Source organism: Lactuca serriola, chromosome 9 (genome assembly GCF_051521515.1).
Source record: "Lactuca serriola cultivar US96UC23 chromosome 9, Lser_US96UC23_V15, whole genome shotgun sequence".
Taxonomy (NCBI): Eukaryota; Viridiplantae; Streptophyta; class Magnoliopsida; order Asterales; family Asteraceae; genus Lactuca; species Lactuca serriola.
Genome location: NC_136416.1, coordinates 76,464,144 through 76,475,310, shown reverse-complemented (window position 1 = coordinate 76,475,310; position 11,167 = coordinate 76,464,144). Strand labels below are relative to the sequence as shown.

Genomic DNA, 11,167 nt, shown 5'->3' with positions numbered 1-11,167 from the left:
TAAACAAAATTAATTAATTAATTAAAACATGTTATTTAAATAAAACTTATTTTTTAAATTAAACATTTAAAAACATTATGAAAACATCACATTTAAAAAAAATTACATTTTGCCCCTAATTTATTCGTTTTCATTTCCATCATACATAAAATCAACTAAATCCTCTCGAAGTTGTCTGTGTTTTCGTACGTCTTGAATATCTACGACCCTATGTAAATATTCCGCTGTCCCGAGTTGAAATTGCATGTGTCTGGGCTCCGAAGCCGAATACTCCGCAATGTTTCGTCATTTATCTTCAACCACCATGTTATTATGATACATGCATACATAATATCTTGTAGAACGTCTAACTGATATGGTCGTGCTGCATGCTCAACTATGTGCCATTTCGACTTCAGAACTCCAAAAGCATGTTCTACATCCTTACGTGCCCCTTCTTGTTTTCTCTTGAAATTTTCTTCTCTTGGTGTTATTGGGTGTCGAAACGCCTTCATGAATGTGGAATATGTTGGATATATTCCATCCGTAAGGTAATACCCAAACTTGTACTCATTTGCATTTACTGTGAAAGGAGCATCTGGTGCCTTTTCTGACAAAATATCGTCGAAAATCGATGACTGATCAAGAATGTTCACGTCGTTATTCGAACCCGTAACCCCGAAAAAAGCATGTCAAATCCATAAATCTTGGGACGCAACGACCTCCAATACCAACGAAGGCGTTCCATGATGACCACTTGCGTACTGGCCTTTCCACGCCACAAGACAATTTCTCCAGGCCCAGTGTGCAATCAATGCTTCTTAGCATACCCAGAAAACCATGTCTTTCTTTGTGCGCCGCATATAGTTGTTGTATATCACTCAACGAAGGTTTACGCAAATAAACATCACCGAAGGTTTCGACAACACCCATCGCCAATCTATACAAACTTTCTCTTGCAATTCTCTCATACATTCTCATATAGTCGTCAATCAAATCAGGCGACTCTCCCATTGCCATAAGCTTAATTGCAGCAACACATTTGCAACCCTGTGAATCCTCGTTTACCTCTACGGTCATATCTCATTTGGAAAAATTCATACCTAAACATATATTTAATATATAAAAACTATATATTGAAAGAAGCTATGTATTAAAAAAGTATAAAAGCTATATTAGAAAAAAACAATACCTGCTTTCCAACACGTTGACTATCCGAACAAATACATTTTTCCGCAAACGAAACCTTTTTTTGAAATCGCGTGGCTGGTAGACATAATCATCCGCAAAATAATCGTGATCTAAACGTCTGTGCCGTTCTTCGCGATCTCTGTTTAATGTTGCACGCCTGGTTAATAAAGGAGCTGGAGCTGGTTGCATTAGCACATTCGTGCAATACTCGTACATCAAATTGACAAACATGTCATCGTCGTCACTATCATCAAATGGATTCATTTTTTTTTATGGAATGTCTTCAAAATATATGAGAGAGAGAGAGAGAGAAGTAGTGAATAGAGAGAAAAATTGTGATTTTTATATGGAAATGTAGAGGTAAATTATGATTATATAGGTAAAGTTTTTTTTTAAATGTTACATTTATTCAACGGTATAAAATGAAAAAAGAAAAAAATAATAAAAAAAAACATGTTATCGTCTATTGCCACGAAAACAAATGACAACATAACAGCTAAAAACAAAAGGGCAGGGCGGTGTTCCGCGTTATAACGTCGTTGAGGGGCGTTCCACATCACAAAAACGGTTGTGGGCGTTGCCCACACCGTTCAGTCTAACCACGGTTGGTTGCTATCTATCTTTGGCAACCCATTTTATTGATAGTTCTTGATGCTTGCAAAAACTAATCCTTAATTTCATTTTTTTCCTCTATCACATTGCTATGAGTAATCATGTTTTTAGCCTTTTGAAGGATTAGGGAATTACAAAAAAAAATGTTTTCAATTACTTTAGATAATGCTTCTTCCAACGATGTAACGGTTGATTTTCTTAAAATTGAAATTGATTTGCTTTTCTGAAGGCGCATCATACTTTCATGTTAGGTGTTGTGCACACATTATGAATTTAATTGTGCAAGATGGTTTGAAAAAGATAAATGATGTTGTAAATTGTAATAAAGGTCAGAGTGAGTGTAAAGGAAGAAAATCTAGTGTTGCACATGTAGAGTTACAAACTTACAAAATAGTCTTTACCAAATAGTCTTTACCAAATTTTACTCATCTTGATTTCTAACACTCAAATGTATCATTTAGTCTTCCTTTTTGAAAAAACTGCCAAGTAACCAAGAATTATTATTATCCATTAATCACCACCGAGTTGCCCAAAACATAAGAAACATAAATCCTAATATGTTTCACTACAATACAAGTCAAAAGCTTGACTCCATAACAACTATATTAACCACAAAATCCCATTTTACTTTGATCCTCTTCCTCTTGGTGTCTCTGTCAAGATGAAGCTAGGAAACTCATCATAATCCTTCTTCATGTATGACCACATTCTTGGAGAATTAGGGCTTCCAAAAATTGGGGATCTTTCTCCAAATGCATCATCTTCTATTATCGGCTCAAGTATCTCCTCCATTTCCATCTCAACAAACACATTTTCATCCCTTGGTTTTCTTACTACTTGATTGCGTCTCACAGATTCACAACAAACATCTATAATTCATGGAAACAGGTTATTAGCTAATCACTTTCAATTAAATTAAGTCAAAATATATGAAAAAAAGTGAAAATTTATGACAATACCTTCATGTAGCCCAATGTTCTTCAAGAACTGGTCAAAATCCAAATCCAAAGATTTCTTCTGTGATTTCACACATTCATCATGGTTATGAAGGAATCGTTCTTCTGCAACAGCTATTGAAGAATTCTTCTTTTTCTTTAAAGACTGTTGCTGCTGAATCAATGGTTTGACCGAGTTTGTAAGATCACCGAGTGCTTTCCTGCCACTAACTTGAGTCTTCTTGGAGACACCAAGATCTTCCCCAATTGGAATCACATTCTTGGGATTTTGTTTTCTTGATGTGTTGAGTGCAGGTGGTTTTCCAGAGTTTGAGATGTCGTTAAGTGCTTTCCTTCCTCCAAGACCCCCTACTCTGTTCTTTTGAACAGTCTTAACACCTGAAAGGAACAATCGTATCAAAAATGGATATTAGATTACAAGCAAAAACTGGAAAAAGTAAAAAGATTGTAGATATTTTATCAGGAAACTTACCGTTGAACTGAACACTGAAATTCTGATCTTGAATAACATTCATCGCCATCTTTTGTAATCGATTTGATTTCCTGCAGTCGGCAAAAACAGATTTCAGGCATTGATGAAGAAAACACGGATTGATAAACCGTAGATGGGGAAATCGGTGAATCAAATTCGAGAATGTAAAACACGCAGAATAAATGCGATTTGAAATGATTTGAAACCCCAACAAAGAGGATTTATAGATAGGTCAGATTCATTGAAAATTTGAAGTTCCGTTTTCGAATTCACCTACGAGAAACTCCAGACGTTTCGACACTAATAAACGCGATAATGCACTGCAGATAGACACTTTAATCAACGAAAAATAGAAACTAAACACGAAAAATCGAAATCATTTATTAAACGAATAAATCGATATCTGTAATTCAACTACTAACATACAGACAGACTAAATTAGGGTTTCATGGAAGAAGAATACTTACAGATTAGTATAGCGATCGAGCGAAAGAGAGTGAAGATTTTGTGCTTTGAACTGCAATATTTCTTTGATTGAAAACGATTTTTCTGTAAAATATTTTATTGAAACCTTCGGTATATAAACGAGGGGGAAGACTCCCTCACAACGGTCATATTTTTTCTTTCTTTTTACGGTTTTGCCCCTGGAGTGGCAATTATTTACATCAATTTATTTTCCCACAAAATTTTGTCCGTTCATGTTAAAAAAGGATCTTAACAAGGGTTTGCTACAAAGCCTTATATCTTTGTATTTATTTTCGTCTTCGATCTTTTTTTTTCAAAATAAACTTAACTTTAACTAATTAAACATTAAAATTTCACCAGACTCGGTAGGAAATTCGGTTGACCTGTCCCAATCGGGGACATGTATTTCTCTCTCTCTCTCTCTATATATATATATATATATATATATATATATATATATATATATATATATATATATATATATATATATATATATATATATATATATATATATATGATCTATTTCGTCGGACCATTACGCTAGAGCGTTTAAGTGACAAATCTGAAATGAGTTGCCTATATATATACATATATATATATATATATATATATATATATATATATATATATATATATATATATATATATATATAAGTCCATTAAACATTAATTGATATATATTAAACCATCAGACAGAGTTTATATATCAAATTACTTTCCAAATTTTAAGAGTTCGTCAATCGTCACTTCATTTGACGGCCAGTATACCAAATCGTCACATCCTTTTTTGATGTTTGTTAAATTTTATGAGTGTTGTAAAAAAAGTTTGATTATGGCCTTTAGTTTTGAGCAAGGTTTTAAAAATCGTTCGAGGCGTACGCCTTGAGGCGAGGCGGACGAAAAACGATTCTGAGGCTACACTTCTTAGGGGGAGAATGAGGCGCACGCCTCAGTCTTGTGTGGCGGTGAAAAGCGGTCCGAGGCGGGGCGTTCCGAGGCGAGGCGTAAGAGGCGTTCTGGGTTTTTTTTTTTTTTGACTTTTTGACCTTAGAAATCACGTGATATCTTTACTTGACCTAATTTTTCTCTAGCCGTCACTCCTTATTCTCTCGTTTCTTCTTTCTTTTCTCTTCTCGTTTCTTCTTACTCCCCCTGTTAACTGTTGTTAGCCAAATCGAACATGGTCATCAACTTGTGAGTTAAAATCGAAGTTGTTCCCCGCTTCTTACTCCCCCTGTTAACTATTATGCATTTGTTTTTACTAATTTGGCATGATTTGAAGACTATTATGAATTTTAGTATCTTTTTATTTTTGGGATGATGGCATTAAGTAAGACTGTTATGTTTGAAATTGGACTTTAGTATGTTTTTTTATGATTAATATAATATATTATTATTATTTTATTCCGCCTCGAGGCTTACGCCTCATTTCGCCTCGAGGCTTACGCCTCATGAGGCGAGGGGTAAACGCCTTGAGGCCCGATTCCGTATTTTAAAACCTTGGTTTTGAGCGCTTATTAAACTTGAATTTTCTTTTTTGCATCAATTGAGTTTGTTATGTTCATAAATCGGGGACGGGCTAGGGAACCAATTACTCGTTATTTCATTGATAGAGTCGGTTACCAACAAGTAACCATATATCCTCCTAACTCACATGTGCCTGAACTCCTAAGCATCCATCGCCTCAAGTCATCTAATTAGATATTATGTTTTTCACCCCAATGATGGTTTAAAAACTTGATAACAACTAACCCATTAAAGAGAATAAACATTTCTTCATCAAGGTTTTATGTTGGAGTTATAATTCCACATACAAACAATACAAGTGCTTAAAAGGTCAATATAGCTTCATCATCTTCATTTGTAGTGATTAATATTATGCTATTGGATTAGAATGGAAATCAAGCACATTACATATCCCCACCCCCATCCCTACCGCACACCCACCCACATTTTTTTCTAAACCTTACCATTATCATCAAACACAAGAGTTAACGAAATGTTATGACAAACCCAATCTAAGTCTCTTATTCATCAATTAATGCCAAAAACAAACACACCCACTTTCTCTAAACAAAGTTTTATGTCTTTCAATCCAGCCTTGTAACACGATTATTTAAAAAAAAAAAAACATTAGACATTAACAAATCATAAAACTTCCATTAAACAACATGGTTACACAAATATCAAGCAAATTAATAAAGAATTAAACGTGTTCAAAAGCTCAAAAAATCACAGACAAACACCATATAGAAGGATGGACCCAAGGGTTTTGCATTGAGCAACACCCCTTAAACACACACGAAATATTAAAAATCTTTCATACAAATTAAACAAATTATTTGCACTCCCCTGGCATTAAATTATTAAAATTGATCTATATTATGAAATTTGTTTCTTTTGAAACGCACAAGGATATAATGGTCATTCAATACAATTTTTAGGTATAATCACTCATTACACATTAAGTCAAAAGAAACAAACAACAGCTTACATACTTTTAATTTATTAAAGATAATCTAATTACACTAAAAACTGTAAGTGTACAAAAAACATGCATCCAAAAAGCAGAGAATCCACAAGTTTTCTCTTATATCAAAATTCAACAACAGGACTCTTTAAATCGATCATTAAATCCTACATATCAAAATTAAAAATACATAATAATTAACAATCAATCATTCCTTCCACATGTCTGCAAACTCATCAGTCTCAAGTGGATTACTCATCTCATGCATTTTTCTTCTTGTCTTTGCTTTAACCTTCATTGCATACTTCCCAGCCTTTTGTCTCTTCTCCAAAGATCGTATCTAATCAATAATAATTTTTATTTAAAAATTAGCATCCATTAAAACATAAATATGCTTTCTTTAATAATATCCAACCAAATAAATAAATAATCACCTGATTTGGTGAAACATAGAATGGATTCTCATATAGAGTTGGACCTCCAAAACTACCCCCAAATATCTTTATTGGATTCAAACAAAATCTTGGACCAACCTGTAACAATTATTTTTAAATCTTTAATCTTAATTAATAAATTTATTACAATATTTATAAAAATATAAAAATACATCACTACAAACCTCAATAAGTGTCATCTTTTCCAACCCTCCACGATCAATTTTATCTGCTCCAGTATGAGGACATGATATCTGTTACATTAAACAAAAAAACATTACTTTTAAATAATTATATAAAATCTTTATTTATTACAAAAAAAAAACAAACAAACCTGGTAATTACGGAACCAAATGTGGTCATCAACAATTGAGAAGACAAAGACATGGTCATGGTAAGGCTTTGACTTTCTGTGCTCTTTAGGAGTTCCAAATATCTGTTTAACAATTTATAAATAAGCACCAAAATAAAAAGAAAATTTGTGGGAGGTATTTGTTTAATAAGAAGAAAAGGAGGCATACCTGTGTGATTATTTCTTTCAGAAGTTTCCAATGAGGGTCTTTATCAAAATTTGATGAAAATGTGAGAAGAGGGCGAGACCCTTTCAGATGATTTCCAGTAAGTTTTAACTCTTCCATTGTGTGAACTGTTATAAAACATTCATAAGTCAAAATAAATATAACCATATGTATCTTCAACTTAATCGATTAAGAACCAAGATACATAATGGAATCAATGAGAAATTTTGGGAATGAGATTACCTGCATTCACTAAAAACTTCACAGATGGACCATTTGGGCATTTCGACATCCACAGGTATAAGTCTTTGTGTTTCCTACACTGAAAATGAAGGCGTCAATCAAACACCTGTAAACTTCTGTTTCATGTGATGATAGAAATAGATTGATTCAATTACTTTATTTCTGTTAATGTATTGTATGTCTGGAATAATGAATGTAGGATTAAAAGAACCTTTTCTCAAAAACTTAAATCTACCATGGTTTAAAAGATGAATTGCAAAATTGCTCAGCTTATGACAGTTTTTGAGGGTGTCCATTAACAAATATAACACGAAAAGGAAAAAACTAACCTCAAAGAAGAGACAAGATGAACAGCTCTTAAGTTCAACAAGCTCATTCAGGGTTGCTCCTTTGGTAGCCTTGGATTCAACTTTGTTGTCTTTCTTGCAGTGAGGCAAAATCGATACCAAATTCAACATCAAATGGCGATATCTAAAGTAATTCACACCGATCAATCAAATCAAAAAGAAGATGAGTAATACAATATAAAATGACCAAATCGAGAAACAGCTAACCTGTAATTTATGCGACGAGAGCAAGTGACAAGAACTTTCTCTCTGTTTCTAAAAACTGGATTAGTTGTAGAGTCTTGTGGGTTTTCCGGCTTGTCTTTCCAACCCAAAAGAGTCCTTTTAGGCCTCTCCGGCGCCGTTTCATCCTTCTTCGCCTCCGGCACCACCACTTCACTGTGTTTTCGCTTCTTTCCCATTTTGTTTTCAGAGAGAGAGAGAGAGAGAGAGAGAGAGAGAGAGGTGAAATTGATGTCGTCGACTAGTTGAAGTTCACGTAAACCCTAAACCCTGTGATTGATGTCGTCGTCTGGCAAGATTTAGGAGATACTGAAATTGGCTACATACTTGATGGGCTTTTGGGCCTATTTTTATAAATGTCAAAAACTCACAATAACAACTTATTTATTTTTAGGGATTTTGAAGTCACTAAGTTTTCAAAATTTGTTCGGTTTAGTCCCCGTGACGATTTTGGTGTGTTAATGCCCAACATTTGGGCTCTTTTTGTCAAAAACGTCATTTAGCAGGTCATCCGGTAACATCCGGTGACACACCTCTCATTTACTCCCGTTATCTTGTCCGTTAGATATCGAGAACACAAATACCCATCACCTTTACACCAAAACGTACGTCTTCGTCATTTCTCCACAAAAATCATCATTGTCGCCCATATTTCTCTGCATTTTCAGAGCTTTTTAGGGTTTGATTGTTATCAGAAGCGCGAGTAAAGAAGAAAACGATAATCAGTGTTGATAGTGTAAGTCAAGTAAAGATCATCACATGTTAGGTATTTACGGTTTTGGACTAAATTTTCATTTTTTTCCTTTGATCTCTTAGTTAAAATGACGTTATGTAACCTTGATTTTATGTAGGAGTGAAGAATGGCTTCATCAGAAGAAGAATGGAACGATCAATTTGCTGCTTTGAACGAACCTTTTTGCTGGGTTGAACGAGATGGACTTTGAACTACATCGTATTTACATGGACCATGAACCAGAGGATGAGTTCGTGAGCGCACTAGATAAGTGTAAGGATAATTTCTTGAATGTATTACTTAATGATGCTAATCTTCGTAATGCAAGTATGTCTAATGAAATGAGAGCACGAGTATATCATGAAAATGGCTAGGAAAGTGATAAAGATGATGAGGAAGAAGTACAACCTAAGTATAGGGTTCATGATCCTAACATCAAATGGGACAAGATGGAACCAAAATTTGGCGATATATTTGAATCCGCTGAGCAACTTAAATTTTGTGTTGCAAACTATGTTGTGTCCCATGGGTATCAAATATATTTTGCCAAATGTGATAGTGTTAGAATTGTTGCAAAATGTGGGAAAAGTAATGAAGACAACCAATGCCCTTTTAGATTGCATGCTGCTTGGATGTACAAGGAAAGGTCATTACAAATCAAAACTATGACTAGGATCCACAAATGCTCTAGGCCATTCACGTTTGGTTCAATTGTGTCTCCTAAATGGATTGGGAGACATTACATGACTGAGATTGCAAAAAAGCCAAAGCTTAAGCTTAGGGAGATGATAAGTGATATTAGACGGACATTTAGATGTGATGTGTCTATTAACCAATGTAGGAGGGCAAAAAAATGGGCAAAAGAGTTAATTTAAGGAAAGTTAAATGAGCATTATGCAAGAATATGGGACTACTTCTATGAGCTTTTAAGATCAAACCCAGGGTCTACTTGCAAGGTTAGTGTCATCAACAACCCTGATGGAAAGAGTTATTTCTACATATTTTATATTTGTTTTAAGGCTTTAAGTAGTGGAAGGAAAAGTGGTTGTAAAAAAATGATTGGTTTAGATGGATGCTTCTTGAAAGGTGAGGTGAAAGATGAACTGTTGACAACAATTGCAAGGGATGCAAACAACCAAGTCTATCCAATAGCTTGGGTTGTTGTAGATGCAGAGAATAAACCTAATTGGACTTGGTTTTTAGAGCTCACACATGATGATCTAATATTGGATGGTGGTAGAGGGTTGGTTATCATATCAGATCAACATAAGGTACTTTTAGTTGCTATGTTTTGTATTAATATACTATATAATTGAAATGTTTTGTATTAATATTCAATGTACTTATATGTTTCAGGGCTTACTGGAAGCCGTGAAAGACATTTTGCCACATGTGGAGCACAGACAATGTGCTAGACATATTTATGAAAACTTCAAGAAGGCTTACACCAAATTAGAATTGAAAAGACTTTTTTGGGCTTCATCAATGAGTTGCGTAGAATGAGACTTCAAGAAACATATAGGTGAAATAAAGAAGCTTAGTCCTGGTGTATATGAGTATTTGATGTCCAAACATCCTAGAACTTGGTGCAGAGCTTTCTTTACTCCAGGGTTTGCATGTGAAGCAGTTTAGAATGGAATCTCATAATTCTTTAACTCCATCATAATAGAAGCTAGGAAAAAACCTTTGATAACAATGCTTGAGGAAATAATAATCTACATAATGGTTAGGTTTGCTCACATGACTGATAAGTGTAACAAATGGAAGTCCAATGTGTGCCCAAATGTGTTGAAAAAAATGAACCTTTTTGGGAAGTATATGAAGTATGTATTATTTAGCCAATTGCATTTGTATTTTATAAATCAATGCTCTTATGTTAATGTTTTTAAATCTATGTGCTAATTTCAGTTTTTGGATGGTTATTCATAGCCAAGGTTCGGTGTTTGAAGCTAGGTTCAATTATAAAAGTTTCAAGGTAGACTTGGAGGCCAGGACTTGCACATGCAGGCTTTGGGATCTTTCTGGAATCCCTTGTGTTCATGCAAATGCTGTGTCGCACCCCAAAACCACGAACAGCGGAAACGTTCAGGGGTGGAGGACGTCATGTACAGTATCACAATAGTGTAATATAATAAACAAGCAACAACATCATCCATTGCATTATAAGTAGAGTTTCAATACATGTGTGTTCTTTCATAATGTACATCAATAAAATGAATAATCAAAATAAGGCGAGTCTTGTCTGTGCTCCATCTTCTCAAAAACCTGACCACCGCACCTGTCTAACTGATGACCTGAGAATACGAGTTATTTTGAAAGCGAGTATCAGCTTTAAAGCTGGTGAATTCATAAGTATTTACATGATATTGTCCTGTTTTGGAATGTTGTTAAGAATGTCATATAAATCCTTAAATAGAACAGTTGATATAAGTATGAAATGCGATCTTCTACCAAGACCCGAATGTTTTGTTATGACCAAGTAAAATGATAGGTTTTCCCTTCTATTGTCTAGTACTAAGAGTACT

General features: G+C 34.3%; 3 protein-coding genes across 3 annotated transcripts; all 3 read right to left on the bottom strand.

The window, feature by feature from the left end:
- Positions 1–200: 200 nt before the first annotated feature.
- Positions 201–1,059, bottom strand: LOC145075852 (uncharacterized). The gene is made up of 2 exons (XM_079021943.1): positions 702–1,059; positions 201–589 (listed from the first exon to the last, which is right to left on the bottom strand). The coding sequence occupies exons 1-2, from the start codon at positions 1,057–1,059 to the stop codon at positions 201–203; spliced, it is 747 nt and encodes a 248-aa protein (XP_078878069.1).
- Positions 1,060–2,269: 1,210 nt separating this feature from the next.
- On the bottom strand, positions 2,270–3,757 carry LOC145077135 (uncharacterized). Its single transcript, XM_079022908.1, has 4 exons — positions 3,678–3,757; positions 3,211–3,281; positions 2,742–3,116; positions 2,270–2,651 (listed from the first exon to the last, which is right to left on the bottom strand). The coding sequence occupies exons 2-4, from the start codon at positions 3,257–3,259 to the stop codon at positions 2,407–2,409; spliced, it is 669 nt and encodes a 222-aa protein (XP_078879034.1). The 5' UTR covers positions 3,260–3,281; positions 3,678–3,757; the 3' UTR covers positions 2,270–2,406.
- Positions 3,758–6,152: 2,395 nt separating this feature from the next.
- Positions 6,153–8,195, bottom strand: LOC145076685 (ribosome biogenesis protein BRX1 homolog 1-like). The gene is made up of 8 exons (XM_079022496.1): positions 7,895–8,195; positions 7,670–7,811; positions 7,341–7,419; positions 7,101–7,225; positions 6,914–7,015; positions 6,765–6,833; positions 6,580–6,678; positions 6,153–6,485 (listed from the first exon to the last, which is right to left on the bottom strand). Exons 1-8 carry the CDS (start codon positions 8,086–8,088, stop codon positions 6,354–6,356), a joined length of 942 nt encoding a protein of 313 aa, XP_078878622.1. The 5' UTR covers positions 8,089–8,195; the 3' UTR covers positions 6,153–6,353.
- Positions 8,196–11,167: the final 2,972 nt, after the last annotated feature.